This window comes from Anas acuta, chromosome 5, assembly GCF_963932015.1.
Source record: "Anas acuta chromosome 5, bAnaAcu1.1, whole genome shotgun sequence".
Taxonomy (NCBI): domain Eukaryota; kingdom Metazoa; phylum Chordata; class Aves; order Anseriformes; family Anatidae; genus Anas; species Anas acuta.
The window spans coordinates 48,096,583-48,122,169 of NC_088983.1; the positions used below are offsets into that span (position 1 = coordinate 48,096,583).

The 25,587-nt window shown below is 36.8% G+C and overlaps 1 protein-coding gene across 8 annotated transcripts in view; it reads right to left on the minus strand.

Annotated features, from left to right (window-relative positions):
* Nucleotides 1–25,587, minus strand: part of SHANK2 (SH3 and multiple ankyrin repeat domains 2) — a 352,365-nt gene that overhangs the window by 115,661 nt on the left and 211,117 nt on the right. For all 8 annotated transcript variants that reach the window (XM_068684610.1, XM_068684601.1, XM_068684603.1 and 5 more), the window contains 2 exons: nt 24,498–24,580; nt 22,771–22,895 (listed from right to left, as the gene is read on the minus strand). In XM_068684610.1, coding sequence (XP_068540711.1) covers nt 22,771–22,895; nt 24,498–24,580 — 208 coding nt within the window. The remainder of the gene's footprint in view (nt 1–22,770; nt 22,896–24,497; nt 24,581–25,587) is intronic.

Genomic DNA, 25,587 nt, shown 5'->3' on the forward strand with positions numbered 1-25,587 from the left:
CCTGATGCTATTAGATAAGCCTACTTTTTAAGACAGTATTTATTTTTTTTTTATTTTGAAGGACGAGATTTAATTTCATAAATGATAATAGAATGAGATGTTCAAGAAATTTGAGAAAGCAATGGGAAAATAAAGGAAGAGGAAGCAAAAATCCTGTCTCTGAAGAGCAGTCGTTCATGCTAATAAATATGGAATCAGATAATGAAACAGTAAAATAATCTGAATTTGACTAAATTAAGTATGACTAAAATAATATATCTGCATAGAAAAATTAATGTTTTCTATGAAATTACTATTGAATGCTGAAAACCTACTACTGCATTTTCATTGAGGGAATATAATAAATACTTCCGGTATAGCAGAGAGTTTTAACTATACAAAACATATCCAGAAGAATTAAAGATAAACCCAGGATCACCAAAAACGTTTCAGAGTTGGATTGAAGATGTGTTTTATTATTATTTTTTTTTTTCATTATTATTTTTTTATTCCCTATGGACCTCCCAAAACAGGAAAGACAACCTCCTGCAGTCTGCTTCAGTGCCTCTTACAGCCTGTGCACAGGTCCCCAGGTGAGCAGAAACCCAGCGAGCAGAAACACAGCTGTTGTTTCTCCTCGCTCCCCTCTAGTTTCAGAGGTCTGGTCCAAAATGCTTAGCCATTCTCCCTTCCAGGACATTCATTTATTTGTTGACAGGTTTATTAAAAGTCCCAACGTGGGGGTGGAGCAGGAGGTGGAGAAGAAGGAAAGGAGTGGGCTGGGGCAATACAGATTGCCAGCATATTTTACATTTCTCTCTGCAGGAAGCAGAAGGGCAGGAGAGCTGTGTGCTTGAACTGCATCGCTGCTGCCTGCAAATCTGGCCCAGCCTTGCGTGCCCCAAAAAGCTCTCTCGTTTCCTTAGCAACCTCATGGAGAGGTTTGGGGCACCTCAGGCCTTGGACTCAGGAGCAGGCAGCTTTTGCTCTCCTGCTGCTACCTTGAGCTAATGAGAATGAACCCTGAAAACAGAAATATTTTAGATGAAAAGGAGAAAACGAGCAGCTTAATCTATATTCAAAGAAAGAGAATATATATATCTCATGCTCTCAGGATGGAGATCTAATCAGGGAATGGGTGGGATGCAGCTCTAATCTTTCTCAAGCAGAAAGCAACATATATATATATATAGCAAGCTATCAATCCATCCTTCAAAGATTAATATGGGGTAGCAAAACCCTGAAGTCCTTTTGGCAGAAACATGTTACTCTTATTAACAAGCGTATGATAACTTAGATAAAGCCCTTGCAAGGACTGCCACCAAAGTCCAGCTTGCAAAAGATATCTGATTTATAACTGGTTCTAGCCTCCTACTTCAAGTTGAAAAGAAATCTGGTGGTATCATCTAGAGAGCACAGATAGCTGTAAACGTGCACCAAATGTTAACTGTGAACTAGTTTTGTTACTAATAAAACTGAGCCAAATTAGAGATGAAAAAAAAAAGTTAAAGCGTTTACCAATAAAACCCATATGTATTGCAAACCAGGAATTGTTTGGGAGAAAGCCTTGCCCTAGCAGATTCAAATAATCCCCACAGCATCCAATCCTGTCTGCAGCCATTTGCTATCCCTGCACTGAGGGTCCTGCTCCAGCTGCAGCAGAACAGCATGCACATAACATATAACGTCATGGCTTCTTTCCTTGCCAACCTACCTGTCCTGCAGCACCCACACCTAACCCCAAACTCCTTATGCTTCTGAGGACTGGAGCATCAGGCCACTGCCCTTAAATCCATTCCTGTTTAAGAGGTGTAAATCCATTGTCCAAACTGCAAGTTCATATACCACTTAGGTTTTACTGAATATAATGATAATTATGGGCTGAAAGAGACTGATCACAGAAACTAGTACTCATGAAGGACTGTCAGCACATTGATGTGTTTCTACAGTATAATATGCCACATTCTCTCACCTAGAAGCTTTTAGTTTCCTTTAAAACATTACAGCTGGAGAAGGCATTTAATTTGCGATCTAAAAGTGTTTCAGCAGGTTTTTGGGATTGAGCTATTAAGATCATTTAAATAGTACCTCTGGACTGAATAGCATTAATGAATGTCAAAACATTACAGATGCTGTCTATAAAAAGAGTATATAGTTATCTACTATTACTGTGTGGTCACTGACAGAACTAATTTCCTGTGGACTTCTTAGATTTTAGGAAGCATAGATTTTTTTCTTAGATTTTGGGAAAAGCAAAGCATACTGTAGAGCATATTTGCCAGCATCACCCAGAAACCTGCCAATTGAGGCTGGGGGAAAGGAAACAGCCTGCAAAATATAGACAAAAAGAGACATTCATAGACATTTTGCTAACCTACTGCACAGGAGAACTCAGAAGTAACCAAACTGTTGCTTCCTGTACTTCAGTAACGGATACACTGGTAGGAGGCAAATGTAGATAGGTTTCTGATCAATTTTAATGGTTCAGGACTAGCACATACAAACAGGAACACACTGGTGCGGTTGAACTGCAAGTGTTACTGCTGTGAAGACTTCGGCAAAACTCTTAACATCTTAACACTGATAACAAAATTGTAGTATTGAAACAATCTTGCATTTACTCCCATTCTGGGAATCGTTTTTTCATTTCCTTTTCCTTCTTTCCATCTATTTATCCCCCTAAGTAAAGGAAAAAGCTTTTAATCTTCTGAACTGCTACCAGTGTTTTGTCTCAGAACAGAGTTTTCCAAAATTATACACCCCCAAATCAACAATCACATGAATGCCTATACAAATTATACTATAAAAAGAAAAAAATCATCTTTAATTGCTAGCTTTTGTAGCAAATTATTTCATAGCTTACAATTCCCTGCTACAGAGGATTCAAAATGTTGTGCTGGAACTAAAGCCTAGATGAAGTGGACTGCTGTATGCCTGCAGCTTATGCAGGGGTTGGAGCGAGTCCTAAATGAAACACAATATACATGACAACATGATGAGTTCTGTCAGAGGACAGCAAATATATGCAATTATCTATTATCTTTTAAAAGAAGCTTCATGCATATATTGCTAGTTTAGCATTTAGCTAACGCAGATGGAGAGGAATGATATTAAACATATAGATTTTATTTCTATGATGTACACTGATTTGGTTAATTAGATTAACTCTATCTGAATAGTTATTGTCAGCTGGGCCTACAAATATATTTAATGTTTTTGCTTTGAGAGCTCATTTACACTCAGCTAGTTACAAAAATCCTGTTTTGATGAGCACTACTGCTACAGCCCAGAAAGATGGGCTGATTAATATGTTAGAGCTATCCCAGCAAAAAAAAAAAAAAAAAAGACTGACGTGGGCAACTGATGACCGAATCCCCTTCCCCACAGGATCAGCCACACTGAGCCTGCCAAAAGGGCTCAAGCAGGGCTGGGGCTGCCGCCTTACAGCAGCCGGAGCAGGGTGCCCACCACCCGCCGGGGCCTCCCTGCACAGTTGCCAGGAGACAGTTGCTGCGTTACAGCCCCTCCAGCGCTGAAAAATAGCGTGGAGGATGCGTTGTGCTCCGTGGAGATGGGATCTGTTACCGGTTGACCGCTCGGGGCTTTGTGTCCTCACTCCTGCAGATTAAGCAGTTTAGGTTTTTAGGAGGGAGTGATTTGGAAAGGTTTCTGTCTGCACGGATGGATACACTTTTTTGATCCATGCTATATATGAAAGTCAAATGTTTTCACACCCCTTTGGAAACTGCATTGAGTATTCATCAGTGTTGAATTTTGTCCACAGCTTTTTTCTATTACACTGCATACAGAAAAACTGTGGACTTTGTCATTTATTGGGCAAGAGAAATATCTCTCTCCCTCTTGCTCAATAAATAAAAACATATTTTAAAAATTAGTAGCAGTATTTTGTTCTCGCTCAATATTAGGATACAGTTTTCCCCCCTCTCACTCATAAATATGACTCTGTAGCATGTGTCAGAGCTACCTGATGTAAAACATGAAGAATTTAGTTTACTGCTGCTCTTTCTGCCCCTAGTAGCTGGTATCACCGGTCATATTTCTGGCGTCTTTTGCAGTTTGCAGGCATCTGTACACACAATATTGTAACTCAGCCATGGAATACAGCCACAAATAAATATAAAGTACAGAAAATAGAAATAAAAAGTGCCCAGCCTTCATTTTTGTATGAAAAATTGGATAATAACTAGATCTTAGGCAGCTGGTCAGCTGTAGTCCAGCCTTACTGAAATTATCGCCTTCCCACCCAGTAAGAAGTGAGACTGGAGCTTCGACCTACGTGTGAGCACTGGATGCTATGGTGCTTCTCTGGAAGACAAAGACTGTATGTATAACCATGCAGCTGAATGCCAACATAAGAGAGAAAGGACTCCTTCCTGACTAAAACTGCTAAATTTCCATGCAATCAGACAGAGATTTAGGTACCTTCTGAGTGGTTACAGATTGGTACTTGATCTACTGATAAAATTACCCACATAACTTTGTAAGAGTTTTTATTGCAACATAGATTTATTTATTTATTTATTTATTTATTTATTTCAGAAGGCATCCACTGTCATTTTTCTGCAATGAAAAGATGAATTTGGTGAAATAATTATTATTGGCAGCTTCATTTCTCTTCTTAGAGAAAGGCTTGAGAAATAATACAGAGACACAATGAGACCAAACCCTAAACAATTTTAAAATCTCTTCAAGCAGGAGTTGTGCTTAAAGATGATCATCTCAGCTAAGTTAGGGAGATTTGTGGTTGGAGACAGGAATTTCCCCTTCCTCTAAGCTGAAGCCACAACTGCCCAACATGCAGTTTTTGTTGTTGATCAGTAAAAACAGCAGGTGGAGATGGCATTACCAGTTCATCTAGATTTATTATGTGATCTAAAAAAGAGGAGGGGAAGGAAAGTAAGATAGGCTTCTTGGAAACAGTTATTTTGGGTATAGACTAACCCACTCAGTCCTTTGTGTCTAGCTCATGAGGATGGCATAAGATGGTGTGCCACAAGTCACTGACATAACACGAACCACTAAGCCCCAGGGAGCAGGAAGAGCTGCTGGGCGGCAGCAGGTCAGGCAAAGTGGTCATAATTCTTTGTGCATCCTTAAATTAATTTGGGAGTGGCCTCTGTGAAGAGCTAGATTAGGCACTGTATGCTCAGTAAGATGTCCGAAGAACAAATTTTTCTATGTTTTTAAATTCTCTACAGTATTTTAACATTTATCTCATTGCTTGAAAATTCTGTTACATCCTTCAGTAAGTTCTGAGTGCTTTACTATCTCTGAAGTATGCCTAAGATTAAAGCTGATCATTTGTGTAGATTCAACAGGACAGTTCACTGCACAGAGCATTTTAAAACTTTATTCCTTTTCCTTCTGTTTTGAAACCTGTCAGTTTTTTTTTTTTTTTTTCTACCTTTCAATTCTTATCCTTTAAGTTAGAGGTCATTTCCTCTTACTACACGGTAGTTTGTTTTCCAAGCATATCTTTCTGAAAATCCAAACCAATGCTGAAAGAGTCAAGGTTACTACTGATATATTCCCTGACTCCTTCATAAAACTGACGTTTTTTAAAAATGCCATTTTGAATTTGAATTTTGAATTATTTTTTACCACGTTTCCAGTGATTCTGATCTTTGCAATGTTAGTACCAGTTCTCCAGTGCTGGTAACAAGCTTCATAGTTCAATTCTCAGGGTCATTTCTATGACTAAAACCATCGAAGCATTGTTACTTCCCATTCCTCTGCTATCAAGGCAGACCAACAGATAAACAAGAGACACTGCTTCTGTTGAGAAATTTCATATCTGTGCTACCCTCAGAACATCACCTTGTCTTCATGATTTGTTACTGTTCATTTTGTCAGTCAGTTATGAAACCTATGGTGTCTATGAAACCAGACATTGCTCCTCAGGGTAGGCTTATGCTGAAATTGATCTAACAATAAACTCCTATTCCAGTGGTGATGCTTGCAGTCATGAGGCCTTCTAGGTGATTCTTGATGGTTAAGCTGATCACTGACCCCATTCTTTTTTTTATTTTTAATTTTATTTTATTTTATTTATTTCACTTTTCAGCTGGATCTACAAACAACTGCTTTTGGATAGCAGCACTAACCCAAGAGGGATGGTGGGAGCCTGCACCTCAGGACACAGGTACTAAGGACTACAACCCAGGCTCCAACTGATCTAAACCAAACCTGAAATTGCAGCTTTGGTCTTTATTTTCAGTGTCAGTTGGAAGCAAATTCACTAAACTTTTTATCTACGGCGTTCTCTTTCAAAAGTGCTCCCTTTCATAGGCCCATCCTCTTTAAGGTCCACTGACCTCTAGCAGACCTTCCTATTTCTGGTACATTTGAAAGAAAAAATAACATGAAATTTTATGCCTTTAACTAGTTCTTCCCCAAGATCTTTTTTAGCAATGACTATTACTGTTTTAACTTTGCAGGATTTAAATTCTTTTACCACTTCCTCATTCACATTTCCAATTTTGAAAATCTAAATTCTTAATTCTAAATAACATTATCTTTTTTAAAATTATTTTTGGCCATTTAATTATGTTGCCGCTTTGGTGGCTGCATTCCTAATAAAAGAAAGAAAGAAAGAAAGAAAGAAAGAAAGAAAGAAAGGAAGGAAGGAAGGAAGGAAGGAAGGAAGGAAGGAAGGAAGGAAGGAAGGGAGGGAGGGAGGGAGGGAGGGAGGGAGGGAGGGAGGGAGGGAGGGAGGGAGGGAGGGAGGGAGGGAGGGAGGGAGGGAGGGAGAGGGAGATAGAAAGGGACAAAGAAAGGGACAAAGAAAGGGACAAAGAAAGGGACAAAGAAAAGGGAGGAAAAAAGGGAGAATGAGAGAGAAAGAAAGGGAGAAAGAGAGAGAAAGAAAAGGAGAAAGAGAGAGAGAGAAAGGGAGAAAAAAAGAGGGCAGATCTATTTTGTTTTGAAAGGTGTGAAAGGCAGGCCAGCCTGTGTGGTAGCATGCTAAATTTCCAGTTCCCAAGCAAATGCAAATACTTAAACAGCTGAAGAGAAGTTATGTTTAGTTGAACTCAGAAGGATGTTTTATTGCCTGTAGTTTTAACTGATTATATTTTGCAAGCAAGATATTAATCTTTTGCTTAGTAAGAATGAAATTGTTTAATTTTTCACCCTTAATCTTGTTGTAGCAAGAGTTAGCCTGCAATCTACTGTACCACTCTTTCTCCAGAGCAATCAATCTACATAAAGTGTGTGCAGACAGGTCCTTGAGCAGCAACCCAGGACAATTTTGAGTGCTCTCAGGAGCTGGCCTACCTCTCACTAAATTGATGAGTCAGTTGGTCCCTTGTGAAGCCATTCCTTCACAGAAATATTTCATTTCTTTCTAGTTTCTTCATTACTCTTGTAGACCAGAGACTACTAACTCAGCCCTCTTGGAACTGATGGCATGAAACAGCCACACTTCCTTCCAGACTAAGTAAAGTCATCATTAAAAGTAAAAACCAGTACCCATTCAGAGAAACTTACCCAAAAGACCATTGATGAAATTAGCTTATTTTAGTGACAGATTGTGAGTCACAAATGCATGATTCCCAACCGTTAATTTATTAGGTCATATAACAGTGGAAGAATTTGATCATAACATTATAACACAGCTGTTTTATTTCAGATGTGGAATGAGTCCAAGTATTTGATAATTATGCTGCTTCAATTAGTGGCAACTCAAGAGTGAGTTAATACGTATTGTTTGCTTCCAGGCAGGAAGCCCTGGGAAGCTCACAAACAAGTCTGAGGATGTGCAAGTCTGCTGGGCTGATATGCAATATGCTATGTGAGGCTGCAGTATGTCAACAATATGTACCTTGCTGTCCCACAATGAGTACAGTTCACAGCAGTTAAGCATCAAAATTTACATCTTCTGGTAAAAGGGTGAGCAAGGAAGGCATAAGAGGAAGAGGGCTGTTGGATGTAATAAAGTCCTTGATGAAGACTCTCATAATGAAATAGAACTGATTAGCATACCAGCAGTGTTAGTAAGACAGATATGTTTGCAGTCTTCTGTGTTTTTTTTTTTTCTCCCAGAAATTGAAGCCCATTTCTGTGTTCATTTCCCTGTATTAGAAAATGACAGTTTATTCTTGCTTTCTCTGTCCTTCCTTTTTCAAAGTATATTTGTCTTATCCTTAAGGCAGGGACATGCTGTCAATATTTTAATAATGTTACCATAATATGATCATCTCTAGTAAGCAGCTCTAGTATTAGAGCCCTCTGATGATCTGGAAATCGCTCCATGGAGAGCCTAGGAAACATTAGCTTTTGGTTCACCCTAGAAAAAGCCTGCAGTGCTGTATTATAGTGCAACTGCAAATCTTTTACTTCCATAAGAGAGACAAGGATGGAGAAAGGTTGTCAGCATTAACCACTGTGGTTGCCATTCAAATCTGCCCTTGGCAGTGAAGTAGAACAGGGGAAAACAGAGAATCACACATTATCTTTTCAAATTGCTGGAGAAAAATATAGAGGAGAATCACATTATCTTTCTTTTTTACACTATCACCTCCCTAGAAAGTTTATCCATACCCAGCCCTGTTATTTAACAATGAGGAGTGTAATTCCACTTTCACATATGATTTACTAGCACCTACCCATTCAGAAGTTGTCACCTTAAACCACCAAATAACAGCACAGTTTGTGAACTTTAATAAGACAAGAAAACCATTTTATCACATACATGGCAATGTCACATTGTTTTCAAAAGGTAGCAGAGGCCACCTATTTAGGCCAGTTAAAGCATACTCTTCTGTGACACTTTGCAGGTTACGAAGGAGGAGAAAGGGTGGGCAGGGAAGGTTACAAAGCTCTCTCTGATCCATAAAAAAAAAAAAACAACAACAACAACAACAAAAAAAAACCTCTTATGCTTGGCTAAGATACAAAGGGGTTAATATTATTATTCCCCATCACTTGCATTACTCAGAAAAATCCCGGCAGACTGCCAAAACTGCCATATAACATGAACAGCCTGAAGAGATGGATACATATGGTAGCTGAAGCAGCTACATCCAGCTAATGCTACCACCAGAATTAGTAATGCTGTGAGAAAAGGGATCAGGACTGCATGTCTCTCTCTTGCCCCCGCGCAGGGGCCATGCCCTCCTCCCTCTCTGGCAGCAGACAGAGGGGAAGAAAGATGAGGTGGGGACCAACCCCCCAAAGATCCACAACCTCTGAACATTTTTGAACGAGCCAGAAGCCCCAGACATCTGAGAAATGCTCACAGAACCTTTAGCACTTCTTGTAGATAGAAAACACATAGCATTGCTGTACTCTCATTCTTCAGTACTAGCTCTTTGAATACTATTGAGTTCTGAAGTCTAATCTTGACTATGAGCTAAGATGTACCTTCTAGGATAGCTCTGCTTGAACTACAGTATTACCTATACTAATCAATAGAAGAATCAGCTGGTACATGTGGAATTAATATTAAGAACACAAATCTTCTGACATCAGAGGATGAAAGGACAATATGTGTTCTACAAAATGCGATCTGGTTTTATCTTTTTAAGAAGTTCTTAAAAAATGAGGAATTTAGGTAATAAACAATATTTTTGCAAGATAGGTCAGGATTTCTAGATGCTAAGGAGTGCTAGTTTTATGCTATTTTCTACACACACACGTTACAGTAAAAGCCTTGCTTACATATTATACTGTAGATACTGATTCAGTGCCTTAGTATATAACTGTATGTATGATTATTTTCAAATGTTTAATTTTTCAAAACAAGGACTTTCATTGTCTTCCTACTGGTATTTATGCAGAGAGACACAGACCAGGTTTATCCAGCCCAACTTAAATGCTTGCCTGAAGCGTCTTCTGAGCATCTCTGTCCCTAACATGGGACTACCTGGCCCTTGCTTAGAGCAGTTGTGGTTTGGAGTCCTTTGAAAAGAAATCCTCACAAAGACAGAGATTTAGTTTTGTAAAGAAACATACTGTTTTATTTTGTGTTGGATAGGTCTTTGTGATGCAGGCTGATTCTAAAAACTTCACCTGTTGAAAACTTTTGAAAGTGAAGTTCCAAACAGTCTTTCGTCAACATTTATTCTTCCTTGAAATAAACCAGTATGCATTTGTACTCCACCCTCTGGTGGGTTCACACTTTGAGATAAACTTTAAAAACCTCTTACTCTGTTTGCAGTGAATAGCATCAGGAAGACCTGATCTGTAATTTTTTAGTGTCTGTAATTTTAATGGGACAATTTTCAGAGTAAACTTTACTTTAAACTTTACTGTGAGACAGTTTGTTGTATGTGCAGAAGAGGGTGATAACCAAAGCAAATCAAAACTAATTAAAATAATAATTCAAGAGAGACACTTCATCCAAAGAGATTATTACAGAACAATAAAAGAAGTTGCTGTGCAAACATGGCATGTTTTATTGAAGGCAATGTTTCTCTATTCAGAACCCTATGGACTGGAAATCAAAGCCAGAAGGGGGCAAAAAAGTGTTCCTGACCTATTGGAAATGATGAAATTTAAATATTAGAAGAAAAAAAAATCCCCAAGTGAAAAACAACTCACCATTAGCAGTTTTCCACAAAGACCTTGTGAGGACAGAAATGCCAGACAACTGTCAAACCAGCCAATATGAGAAATTAGCCAATAATACTAACAGACTCAAATGTCTGCTAAAAAGGAAGTATGCTACTGAGCCATTTCTCAGTGCCAACTGAAAACACGAACACAGGCCAGCATTTGGATAAGTACTATATATATTGCTCCCTATTGCGAAAGCCCAACAAACAAAGACAAGATTTAACCAAAAAAAAAAAAAAAAAAAAGGCAATCATGAGATTTCAATAAAAAGATGAAAGCCAAATGCCTACATATTTTTTCCCAACTTCACAGATTTATAACAACAATATTTAAGGATGAGAATTCAAAGTTTTACTTTTAAATAAGTATTATAAGATAATGACAGCAAAATCTGGGGATTTAAAAATCAAGATAATTGGAAATATAAAAATGAAAGACTCGGAAGCCTAAAAGCCGATAGTTCTGAAAATGACCAGCAAAAGATTCACAGCAACTGAACATGCCTGTTTCAAATCCAAGTACTTGCCAAAAGTGCAGAAAATAGTCCCACCCAAGGTATTGGAAAAGTATGATAGATCTGAACTATATGCATCATTTTGGAAAGACTATTCTGGCCATATTCACTTTCCTTAAGTCATAGGCTGCACACTTTAAAGAAAGCTGCTTCTGCACAACCTATGTACCTTAAACAGTAATCTAAGATAATCAGCAATGGAGCAAACTAACTGTAATACACATCTGCTTTGTGTTTTAGTGAAAAAATAATTAAAACAAAACAAAAACACCCTCCTTCCACAAACACACACACCACCTGTATTAGCAACTGTTTAGACAACCTTAATCTCAGCCTCAGCAGTTCAACTGCAGTTACACACCTGTCCTAAGACTATCATTAACTTATGAAGCTACTGATAAAAGTTTCCTACTACTCACAGACCTCAGTTCTCCACAGCACAGACATGTGCGAATATGGTTAATATTGGTTGAATGATAACATTAATTTCCTTCATCTGCATATGTGTCAGCTGTTTAAACTCAGGCTGGCTCCTACAGCAGTTTAAACTCGACTATATAACGTGCTACTGAAGTTAACAAAAATATCCCTCTGAGTCTGTTCTGCCAAATGAGCTATGCAAGCGATAAGGCGGTTCTACTTAATCCTAGTCTTTCTTCATCTAGTTTTATATGTTTATTTTCTGTAAATATACAACGTTTTCTAAAATGTGGATTTGTAATATTATGTCAATTTTAAAAGTTGATACTTAGAATGGGATTATTTATCTATACAAAACTTTAATCATGTCACTGATCTGGTGTTTATTTTGAGTAAACATGTTGAAAAGACTCTGGACTGATAATTGCACAACAGCATCAGTTTTGCATAAAATCATCACTCAAAAAAATTAAACAAGTTATTGTTGTTTAAAAATAAACAACAAAAAGCTTCCTATAGAAATTTATAAGAAATTTTAAATTGGGATAATGACATCTGTTTGTGCAATAAGAGCAGTAAAACAGACTATATCTAACTACACAAAATTACAAATATTTTTAACTAAACAGAAAGGCAAGCTGGTATTTAAATAGCAATTATGTATGGGTTAGAATGCAAATTAAGGGGGGATTCCACTTATTCATAATTTCTCTGTAATGTTAGAAAGCCAACAGTATTCGTGTTCACAGGAACTTGATGAATTCTTGATGAGATAGCAGTGTAACTTCTACGAGGTAACATCTTTACATTCCAAATCCTTCCTGTTTTCTGTTGCTAAATACAAGAATTTATCAAATACAAACCCCCCTTCAGATATGGAATAAGCTATCTACATAGCCTTCCTATTCCAGTTACAGTCAATATTAGCATTAATACAACCTAATTTGTATGAAATGAATGTAGCATTTATTTGCTTCAATCTTTCTTGAAAGGGAGGGGAAAATGCCAGTGTCTAAATTACAAGATTTAATGTAGCTCGATTAGGTGTATTTACATAGAGGATCCAACCACCATGCATAGACTTCAGAGCATTTACCCATCATGAGAATGTTTTGTACTCTGTGTTTGAGCTTCCAGTAAACCAGCTGAAACATAGACACATGGATAAGGCAATTACAATTAACATAGAGAGCTAGAACTCTGCCTAACAGAACTCTAAAATGCAATTTACCCCACCTGTTTTGTAGGGATAACATTTTGCAGATTTTAAAAGGACAGCAGTGGTCCCTTTTGTGCTACTGGTAGCACAAGGGTGGTTTCTGTAAGTTCTGACCTGCCAACGAGAAGCATCATGTCTCCATACTGAGGTTCTAACACCTTTACATGTGGGACAAGACAGAGGCAGTTTGTGGCTTTTCTAGAGAAAATTACCTCTGTTAATATGCTGTGTAAGAAAAACACAGCAGCACCACAAGAAAGAAGCAAAAGGAAAAAAAGAATTGAACCGCACTTCTGAAGAAGTTTGCATAGGATAAAGAGAAGAAATGGAAAAAACAGTTACAGAAAAATGAGACTTTTGGATGAATAGTTCCAGTCACTGATTCCTGGACAATACATCATTTCCTGCTCTGAAAAGCAGCCTATTTGTAAGGTGTACACTTGATTTCTATTAAGATATCTCAAATGAATTCTAAAAATGCACAGGGAATTATGGAACCAAATACCTGCTCACAAACAAAACACATCTTAAATTAAATCTTCAAACTGTATGTTATTTGCCAAAAAAACCACAGCTCCATAATAGGAAAAATCAATAAAGCATATTTAGATATTAAAACTCTAACAACAAACTTGAAGAAAATGCTTCCAATAAACATTTTCCTGGTCACGTAAAAACAGTCCTTTCTTTAATTTAGCAGTTAAATTGAGTCATAGTAAGACTAAATAAACATGCCCGATGCACTGTTAACAACTCACAAGTCTGTCAACAACTACTGCCTCACACAAATCTATCAGTGCTGAAACGCCAAGCCACAGGTTGGTTCCATTAAAAGCAATAACATTGCTTGAAGCTTGTTTGAAGAACAATCCTAAAATAAAGGATTGCAATAAATACTTTGTGAATTAAAAAAAGGAATTCTTTGATTCTGCAAAGTTTACATTTCTTTAAAAGCAAATACAACATACTTAATGCAAGACTTCGGTATCTGCCACATAGACTTGCTTTTGAGAGCTCAAAGCAGGAGCTTCACACATATCCTAACCTATATTTAGCATGCAGGCTGGTATCAAAAGTATGCAAGGTTACAACATTTTGATATCAGTGCAAATCCAAGCTGAGTCTTCATGAAAAGACTTTTTTTTTTTTTTTTTTTTTTTTGCTATCTTTAATGCCAATTCCATAGCAACCATAAACTAGTAAATCGTGGATATTTCATGGTAAGGTTTCTTTCTGCAATGACTTATTCTGCCCAGGATTTCCATGATCCTCTCTTAACTCTGTTCTTTACTCCGTACACCTATGACATTTGACCAAAATCAACACTTTTTGTTCCAGACTGTAAATGGATTCTTCTATTTACAAGCATCTTTATGCTTGTAGATTTTCTCTTCATCACCAAGCTGCCTAATTTTGCCTTAATAAAAGTTCACTCTTGAAAAACTCCATTAAACCTTTGATGTATTTGTTAGGATAATTTTCAGTGCTCTGATCAGCAAAGCTTTCAGAGACCTTCACATCCAACCCCATCCAGCACCTCAAAGTTGCCACTTGGCATGAAGACTATCCCAGAGTTCTTATTTTGAAAACAGAAAGGCAAAACTATCACCACAGAGAAATAATGTTTTTGTAACGAGTGAGAACTTTGTACCACCAGGTGAGGGGAACTAGAAATCCTGCTTTCCAGATTACTGCTAGAATATATGAAGCAAAAATGAAGCAGAAGAGAGAAAGGATTATTATTCTGTATTGTATACAAGAGTTTCTGAAAATATTTGTATCAGTGTTACAATAGAATATAAAATCTGATTGATTTAAAACATATTTCGATTTCCTTATCAGATAAATTTGCCAACTCCCATAGTTACAAGAAGTAAGAACTGCTTTGAATGTAATAGAACAAGCCACACATCTTCAGAACCAATCTTCTGTCATTACCTTCTCTCTCACTGCTTTCCTTCATAGCTGTACACTAAGCTCAGAGGAGCTCAGCAACTCTGGGAGATGAACACCTGCTGACTGGGCCCCAGCTTAGCATACCTCCAACACTGAAATCTTTCACATCGATTAAATCAGAAAAAAAAAAAAATCACTGGATCATATCTCAAATTATTTTGCCTTTTGTGCCCCTTTTTCATGATTCATTAGAGAAGACAGACCCTTATACTGCACCCTAATACTGTGTGAGTACCTGGATTACACAGAGGTAGAAGTTTGTGATTTTTCTTACATCTACAAACACATCAGGATGAGAAATGAGTAGGGAAGGAAATATTTTGCTTAAAGGATTAATTCCAGATCCATGATCACTTTTCCATGCAGGACACATGCTACAATCTGAATGCAAAAGAAATTATAATAACAAGAAGTAGAAATTCTGCTACATTGCATTCAAAAGTTCAGAATTTCCCTAAATCACAAGTGTTTCTGCAGTTATCAGCACCCACACAAAAGTAACAAAGAGCCTGTTCGTATACTAACAGGAAGAGATTTATCTAGCCCCTCTCAAATATCTAAACCAGTTTATGAACCCCATTCGACAGTATAGGTTGAAAGATCATGGTTATCAAGAAAACCAAATGACTACTCCTCAAGTTCTGGAGTTTTCATTTGCTTTTACAGGTCTGGAGGTTACAGCAAGGATATATTTGGATAGTTTGAGACTGCAAAAATGAAGCTATTTCTTCAGAAAACCAGAAACTTTGGTTGAGCAGGAGGAATGGGTAGGAAGAGAGGGAATGGTTTCTGCTCATGAAGCATGTGATAGCTGTGTATCAAGCAACTTCCATTTAACTTCTGGACAGACTTCTGTTTCATGAGACAACTACAGGTGAACATGGCTGTTCAGCATCACACAAGTTGATTGCCAGTCTCAGAATAAGAAAACTGACAATAAAACAAACAAACAAACTACTAAAACACGAACACACACACATGCAACTCCACTTTACAGTATTTCTTTTACTTGTGAGGAGAGACTTAAACTAAAATGCTTAGCCCTCCTGAAAACAGAAAAAAGAAAAATTCCAGGTATTGGATTAGTTCTGCTGCACCACTCAGCAGCAGGAATTTATCAATTAATTCTCCACCATTTGAAACAACTCATCTGTTTTCCTTCACTTATAATTTTGTAGATTTGTAGAAACATCCCCCAGTTAGAAAAAAATGTATTTTCTCTGTAGGCACAAGTACTGTTTTTCATATAGTTCCACTCCGGCAACCAGGTTTCCATAGTATCAAAGACTAAAAAAAGCCAACAGGCTTCAGAGAAATTAATTTTAATATAATGTCTTCTGGAAATCTCTAAACTATACCTTAAAAATTGCATGTATTTTTATGGAGTCTTAATACCTAACCTCAAGACTTAAGAGCTGGAAAAGGCAGAGTTGTATTACTGTTGCATTATTTTAATGGAGGATAGGCAGACGCCTGCAAAAGCGAAGACTATGCATAGCTGTGCTTTCTGTGAAACACTGGATGGCCAAGATGGCTGGATGCCACTGGATCACTTCTGGGTGGCCAAGAACTGGCTATTTATAAGCAGCTTATGTTTAAACAAATTTGCTATTTTTAGAGGTTGTGTAGTAGGAAGTCAGGGAAATGCTGGCTTTTATATTCACAAGAAGCCAAAAAGCTCCCTATGGATAGCTCCACACTCCACTAATGTCCCAGGAGCTTTGGCAGCATCCCTCAGAATATAAACGTTGGCTAATTTCTCTTGAAAACAGAATCATCTAGGTCAAAATGCCTTAAGACTGATCACAGAGAACTGAATGGACACAGAATTACTTCTGACTGTTGCTGCCCTTATCAACAAAATTCCTTCCAAATCCTCCTCTCAGAGAAACATAAAAAGCAGTTATCAGCATCAAATAGGTACTTGTTACATTTTTGGTAAATCAGATAAATACCACCATTTTCTCTTGCACCTTGTGAACACAAGCCTAATATATACCTAATGTAAAATCAAGGCTAAAGAAAAACACTCCCCAGTTTTGCTTGCAGCCTGGTTTTGTATGTCTGACAACAACAAAGTGATTTCATTTTTGTCTGCTTTTCAGTCTTATTTTAAAGCATGTTATTTGCTTAAGCGTGAATAACTGAGCTCTTGTAAGAACCAACTTTTTCTTTGTCTGCCCCTTTCCATCTATGCTGACAAAGCTAACAGCTTTATTGATGTATTTATAGAATAAAATGAGATTGGTTCATCTTCTTTATGATCACACTGAGCACATTCGGAATACCATCATTTCCTGCAGGTTAGAGTCTTCATTTAAAAAAGTAAAAAGAAAGAGCCAGAAGAGTTGTCATTTTTCTACAGTGCTTTTGTGTAGATCCAAAGCACTTTGAAGGCACTTTTTCATTCAGCTGCTATCACCCATTAAAAAATAAAGTAAACAACAACAACAAAAAACACAAAGCCTCACTGACTGAATTTAAATAGAAAGAAAACAAAATACTTTTCCATCAAGTGAAAATTGATTTGAGCAGCCAGAGCCTGCTCATGTACAGCGGATTCTTCAATAGTCACACCAGAGCTGTTCTTCCAAGACCCCACTGTCCAGCTTGTAAGAGTTTCAAAACCAACACAAAGGAGGAAAATTGCCTTTGGACTCTGACAACTTTCAGCTTAAGAAATGTTAGTGGGATGCTTGTGTTTAACAGTTACCGTTTACAGATGTCACCAAGAGGATTATGACTAACCAGTAAACAGAAATTATCTTTATCCTTTCACAGTTGGTTAAATCAAATTGTGTATCACTTAAAAATTCAGATTTAAAAATAGTGGTGCCCAGTCTAGATGTGCAGGATCTGCTCTACCTCTGAGTTGCATATTAGTGAGAGCCCTGCTATGCTTACAATAACCATGTACGTACATGCACACAAACAGCCTCTATATTATACATGTCTGCGTGCGTGTGCTGAAACACTGCAGTACTGTTGCAGTTTTGCAACAGTAAATCTCCTTTAAAATCTAGTTTGTACAGCTGAACACAAACCTCAAGGAGATGCTGTCTAGGAACAGAACTGCACAGAGAGCTCAACCATGAGCCTCACTGTTCCCCTGCTTAATATGCGAAGACAGAGGCTCACTGCATGCACAGGAGGAGCAGGCAAATTGGCAGCAAAAAGCCTAATATAAGATGGTGATGTAGAGTGGACATTACTCTTCTGGTCCACTAAAAGGCCTATGTTTTACAGGTAAAGACAGCATAAAAAAAATGAAGATTTTTTTTTTCTCCTCTTACACATGATATTACTAAATTGCTATTGCTATTACTACAGTAGTAGGATATTACTAAAATACTGCATCGAGCTGATGTTTGCACTTTTAAGTTTCAGAAAACAACTGCAAAAAATTGCAATGTGATAAACTGTTATTATGAAGACAATAATAAAATCTCAGTTTATTTCAGGAAGAGAAAATTTCATGGTCTCTATGTAGCTTCCTTTAAAAAAAGCTTCCTTTAAAAAAATTAGATTTATATCTCATGGCAGAAGCTAGAGGGGTTCAGACAAAAAATAAGAAAAAACTCAGCCACAGGGTAATTAATGAAGCTTACTTAGGGATGGAAAGGTTTCTCGATTGCTAAAGGGACTTAAATCAGTAACAGATGGCTTAGTACAACCGCACTAATTCATCCAACTGAACTATTCTGAAAAATGATGAGAACTCTTCTATTATCACCTCTGGTTTTGATCTCCGAATCACATCTTGATTATTATTATTTTTAAATTAATAATACACTTTTAATCTACTTTATAGTTTAATTTGAATGGAAACAAACAGCTATTCTACTCTGATTACAATAAAATTTCAATTTATCTGGAAAAATAAGTGATTTTATGGCACAAGAATGCAAATTTCAACCCCTCATTTAGAGAACTAAAGCATTATTCTGTTAAAATATTACAGAATTACTTTCAGTTCTGAGTATTGATATTACAGTGTTATCATTTGATATATGTACTGGGACAGATGAAAAATCCCCATACATCATATCACCACACCTGCAAAAACAGCTATACATTCATAGATAACAACAATAACAGTTAATAATCCACTGGGTGTTAATTTAATAAAGTAATCTATATTCTACTATACTAACAGAAACAAAATTCTTCTGACGCACACAAGAAACTCTTTTACACTAACAAATCTCTTCAAAGATAGTTATCATTGTATATTTCATCAAAGCAAATCTCAAAACCAAAAAAAGACCAAACCAAAAACAAATCAAAGCCCCAAAGCCCCCAAACTCCCAAGATCCTTTGAGTCAATTTGTAAGGCAGCTCTTTTTGAATGTTTTTTAATAGTTCCTCTGCTTATGCTTAGTTTGAGTTCTACACTAAAGTTAATAAAGGTTAGGCACATAAATATTGTTAATGAATAAGAGATTTAGAGTCAGAGCTAATACATGTCCTTCCTGCAAATACTTCAAGTAACAAATCAAATCAGCTCATGATTCAATATTTTCTGATGAAGTCTTCACAGGCTGGAGCAGGTGTATTAAAGCAGTTCAGTCATACTCATGAATTCACAACAGCCTACAATGGCTTTATAATTGGTGTATACCTTAATGATGGCTGTAGTTTCTGAAATCCCCCTCTAATGGAAGCCATAATGTTTTAGGTTGCATAGCACCTGCACTAACATGGTGCTTTATTTTTATCTGTCTTTTTAATTGGGCAGATATTGAGATGAATAGAAGATCAACTAAAAGAAGGGAAAAGAAGCAAATAGGGCTAGCTATCCAATCTCTCTCAGTTATAACATTCAAGTCATAACCATACTCCAGTTCTGATTGTTTATCAAAGCAAAGAAAAATCACATGAATTGATAACTTGTATTGCTTAAGAAAATACACATATAATGAAAACTATCTCTGTCTAACTGTTTCAGCTCTAAAATTACTCATACTCTTTCCCAATACATTTGTGCTCTATCCAGAAAAGCCACTAAATATTATATGTTTATCATAAAAAAAAAAGATCATGTTTGAAGCAAGGCTAAATATATGTATGTATATATCTCAGAAATTTCAGCAAAGAATCAGCAAACACTGTATCTCCATAAGCAAGTTTAACAGTAATCATTGAAGTCTCATGTTGAAATTAATTGTATAGGTTGGACAAATCATAACCATGTGGCTTTTCAGAAAAAAACTGCAAACTTGATAAAAACTCTGTCAGAAGTGTGCCAGCCCTCTTTCTCTTCTGTGTACCTGCTGAAGCAAGACAACACCTTTTCTTTTCTTTTCTTTTCTTTTCTTTTCTTTTCTTTTCTTTTCTTTTCTTTCCTTTTCTTTCCTTTTCTTTCCTTTTCTTTCCTTTCCTTTCCTTTCCTTTCCTTTCCTTTCCTTTCCTTTCCTTTCCTTTCCTTTCCTTTCCTTTCCTTTCCTTTCCTTTCCTTTCCTTTCCTTTCCTTTCCTTTCCTTTTCTTTTCTTTTTTCTTTTCTTTTCTTTTCTTTTCTTTTCTTTTCTTTTCCCCATAAAGCTTTTATCTGTTCTGCTCAATGTGCATCGCCTTCAATACTGAACTACTTTAGCAAGCTCAGTAGCTGTCATTGAAGTTTTTATCCCCTTTGGAAGTCCAAGAGACCATAATTACACATGAGGAAATGCTGCTTTCTATTCACCTACACTCACAATCCTTTCTGCTTCCAAGGAAAGGATTTATCTTCCTGTCAAACCTGTCTTTCCATACAGTGAGGAAAAAAGCTCCTCTTACCTCCATGACCCCAAGTCACCGAACTTGCTTAACTAAGAGTGAAACATCTGCTCTCCTGTGCATTTTGCCCTCTGCCAAACTGGACTCTCACTTCCCTAAAGCCTGACGCTTGCCACAAGTGTTATAAATGGGACTAATTAGGATCCTAGTTGCCCATTAACTCCCTTTTTATTAATGTGACATTTATGATAAATGCGTTATATTACTTACAAATGGTTAAGGTGGCACTTACACATACCAACATAAACTTTGGAGTCATGGAAGAAATCATTTGACAGTAAGACAGACTAACTACACCAGTTATAACCATGCACTGCAGCATAGAGTACGTTCAGCTCTGAGCAGTTCAACACAAGAAATTAAGTAGTTTGGCATTCATAAAAGGGCAGGTGTGCTGGTCATCTATATTTCAACAGCAGCATCTTTTTTGCATCAGTGTAAATATCTTCAAGCATGGCTCTCTATAGCTAGGCAGCATTGTGCACTACACAAGTAGCTCATAAAACAGGAAGAAAAAAAAAAAAAAACACAACCCTGCATTTTCTCCAATATAAAAGTCTTCAAAACCATCAAAGTTGTGATTTCTCAGTATTATTGTATCCTCTTAATTAAATTGCAAAATTCAGAACAAAATACCATGATGAACATAAATTACATAGAAATGGATTAGATTTGCGTGTAACAACTGCTTCTTTCAAAATTAATTACAAATATACTGGCCTGTGTAAAAGTATGCATTAATGCCCTGATTCAGCAATACATGTTTAACTGTTCTTCCAGGCTAAGGCTAGGAGATGATTGTCTGGACAATTAATTCTAGTTCTTTCATTTGCAAGAAAACTAGTAAATCTTTGAGCAGAATTAGCTATCCCAGACTTCTTGAATCCTTTCATAGGGTTTAAAAAAAACCATATGCATAGTTTTCATCCTGTAATCCTATCTATTAAAGTACACATTATTCACCATCAAATCTATCTATGAAATCATCCAGTACAGACTACTCATACTTCCTACAGATTAAAAGCCTAACAAGAAATCAATTTCTAAAACCAAAGCATTGTTAACAAAAAAAAAAAAAAAAAAAAAAAAAAAAAAGCAAACAACAAACCAAACCAAACCTTGTGTCAAAAATCATGGCTTTGAAAGTATCCTTGCACAGAAGACATATCAGTACAATTTATAAGCCATCATCAAGCAGTTTGCTATACAATCATTCTCAAGTAAACAAACAATAAGAAAAATGTATGTTGAAGGTACAGATAAAAATGCACATCTATTTACTTTAAAAGTCTTCTAAGCCTGTTCTTTCATCGTGACAACTATTTAAATTCAATCATTGTGGGAGATCAAGGCATGCAACAAATGAAAGGTGTATATTCTATCCTCTCCTGAATGGAAAGGCCAGGTCTGTAGAGATAAATGCTATGGCACCAGTAAATATTTTAACAAAATAGATATTTATACCTGAAGAAGGGGAAACCAAAACAAAACAAATAGATTTTGCAGATTTTAATCACCCTGGAAGACCTATTTTCAAAGAACCACACTATCACTTTGTTAGTCGTGGAGGGGTTGTGGGGAAAGAGGAAGAAAATCCCCAAACATGATTTTGTTGCAAACTGCCAGGTAACACTAGAAAGGACTACCAACTATTGCAACAGAACCTGAAATCCCACCCAAAATCTCTCCAAAATACATAACGTGATGACATTTTTGGTATGACTGAAGATATTATTTAAATATACCATTTTTATAAAGTAGTTTATATAGTAATCTACCATTCTATTTTTTTTTTTTGTGTATGTGTGAGTACAGTGCACTGTTGCAAATATTTAATTTCAAGCTAAAGTCATTTGCTTTATTCTCCATGGTTTCCCAACAGCACTAGATCATTGATATTTCTGATTGCAGAAACAGTTGCATAAGAAGCCATTAATTTTGGTGACTCTGTAAAAATATTTAGAAGATCACAGAATTGATAGCCTGCAATAAATACAGAAATTAAACTAAATTTGAATTCAATAACGCCAAGAAAAATCAAAATCCCCAACTTTCTTTGCTATTGTATTCTTTGCTTTCTTTGCTTTGTATTCCCAAATGACAAAAAGCATAAATAGAAACTTCCTAGGCAACCTGAACATTGTTCTTTTTACTGCTTTCCTCAATGCTGCATGATATTTAAAAATAGATAAAGTGAAATATGTTACCGGTGCTAGTGCACTGAACTTACTGTTTCAAAAACATCATACACTTTTTCCAAAGTAAATCCTACAAAGGGAACGTCTTTCCCCAGCAGAGCACTAACAATTAGATGTCATGATCTCCTACCTCGATCAAAAAGTCCCCGGTTCTCAGGCCAGCTTGCCATGCTACTCCCCCTTCATCCACAGATTCCAAGTACTGCAAAGCAGGAAAGGCTGGAGTTGGGGTGAATTCTTCAATTGGTGTGTCAGCTTTAAAAATAAATACCACATTAAAAAGATAGTTAGGGAATGCTTGAAAATACCACTTGATTAAAGGCCTATTATTGGCCATTCAAATTTACGGTTTAAAAATGGTGGGTGCTAAAAGTAAGAGGACTCTGCCTCAGATAATATAAAAATGCTGGGAACAGAGTGCAATCTCTCTGCAATAGCAAGCCACAGGTCTTCAATTCAGAGAAAAAAATGCATGCTTCTTTACTAACAGAAATTAAATCAAGCTGTATGGGGCAATAGCTGGATTCTGAGTATTCCAGGACTACTTCATGTAAACCTTTTGTATGCCTAGCAAAATGCTAGTAACTCTGGAAACATCCAACTATAAGGGAATTATTCACTGTAGCCAGAAGAGAGCATCCAGCTGAACTAGGGGGAGAGGAGGGTGGGTAACAGGATGAAAGAGATCAAAGTAATTTTTTCTTCTAGATGTAGATGTGTATTACAAAGAAGATAGCAGCAGAAAGCACTTTTATTGAAAGGAGACACAGCAGGCCTTGTACCAGCCCTCTCTCTCTCTGTCACGTACACAGACAAGCAGAAAAGTCCTTGGGTCTTTCACCTGAGGTGCCCCCACTGTTACAGAGAAATTCAGGGGGAAATAGTTGGGCTTACACAGAGAGAGTAACCTCTGCTTAATGCACAGACAACTCATGGCAATGGGTTAACTAAAAGGTAGCACTATTGGCTTTCCTAGCAGAACTCCAAAAATATTAATTTAGCTAAAATTAGAAAAGCATTTACAACACTGAAAATCTACGGTGTCACTGGTTCGGGGGTGCGGGAAGGGGGGGGGGAGCAAAAATGATGTCCCAGGAATGAAGATATGGAATATTTTTCATGCTCAAGCAAGGCAAGGGAGAACCCATGGAAAAATGAGGGGGAGCAAGAGGTGGGACATACCATCATATATATTTTTTAAATACAAAGGGAGCAAACTGGACTGAAAGTTAAAAAGCAAAGCATTAAATAGAATGCTTTTTTTAACTCCTGAGAATGCCATTATTTTAGATTTTAGTCTACAGAAAAGTAACATGCAGTTTAACATATGAACAGCTTTTAAAATGAGCACACTACAGGCCATGCAACATACGTGCAGCTTCTGAAGATATAAAAAAAGATCATATTTTCATACTAAAACTGCACCAATGTCACCTTGCAGAAGATCCACACCTATTTTAAACAAAACATCACTCTCTTGTCTATTTCTATTCAGAGACCTATTTAAACAGACTGACATTTGAAATAAAGAAGCAGGTTTTATAAGGAAAGCAGGTTTCCCATAGTTAGGTAAACTGCATAACAAAACAGATTAATGACAAAATATTACATATACCAACACAGTAAAAATACAGACAAAACTTTCTCCCCCCCAAATGATTATACAGTGCTTCTCCTATATAAAAACGCAAACTGCTTCAGACAGAAGCCACTAAAATCTATCTGAGTAGTACAGCATACAGAGAATCCTGTTGTCTAGCAACCAAGTGCACCAAGAATAATTCCTGCTTATATTCAGAGATGTATAAATTTCTTCATGCCCGTGCACATTACACACACACACACAAAAGCACATACCTTTTGCCCCTCTGAGCACAAATCCAAATCCTTCATTGTCTTTTTTCTGCAGGACCACTGCCTTTTCTTCTATTATGCAGTCACTGTAGAGAGAATTCCGAGGATAGCGACCATTATTACATCCCTTCATCACCACTGTAGTAGCTGCTCCTCCAGTGTGCAGGTTCATCATCATCACAGCCCGTTAATCAAATAATATTGCAGTAACCAAGCATGGGAAAATATATAACAAATAGCAGCAGGAAGATGACAAAGACTAAGCCTGATGATAAAAGAGAACATGACAATGCAACTTAAAAAGAATAAAAAAGGCAGAGAGGAAAAAGAAAGAAGAAGAAATCATGCATGGTGGTTTGTGTTCTATATGAATGACTGAATGAACATGTGATCATGTAATCTGTGGGCTAGCTAGGACTCTAAAAGGAAAAAAAGTAAGTGAACTGAACGACAGTATCATTAATAAACTCCTCAATCGTGGATGTACCAGATGCATCTTCTAGTGAAGCCAAAATGAAACCAACCAGAAGAAAAATGAGGCAGCATTTTAAATTTAAAGATAATATATTATGATTTTATATAAGCTAACTAAAAGGCACAAATATATTCTGAAAGCTATGCCTTGCATCAAAAGCCCTTTTTCAATCCTATTGAATGTTGCATGCTGCAAGAATCCCACATGATCATCTGACAGCCTACAATGCTAACAACGTGCAGCTGCCTTGGCGTCATCAAGCACAAATTTCCACAGCATCAAGAATCTGCATAATTGAAATAGTAACAAGACATGCACAATCAGGAAAACACATTTCTAAGGAATATTTCCCATCTCCTGAACAACAATTAATATTAGAAAACAAGGCGATGGTTTAAAGGACTATTTATGTAAGCAGCATGCCCTTAAAGAGAAAGTAGCCTTAGGAATCTTACTGTCATTGGCTAAGAAAAAAGTAGACAGGGGATGAAAAAAATGCATAAAATCCATGTTAAAATGGGACCTTTTATATACAGAGAGCAATCTGTAAAAGCCTTGAATTGTTTTGTGACTTTCATTAAACATTTGATTACTAAAAATAAGCTCAAAATAAAAAAT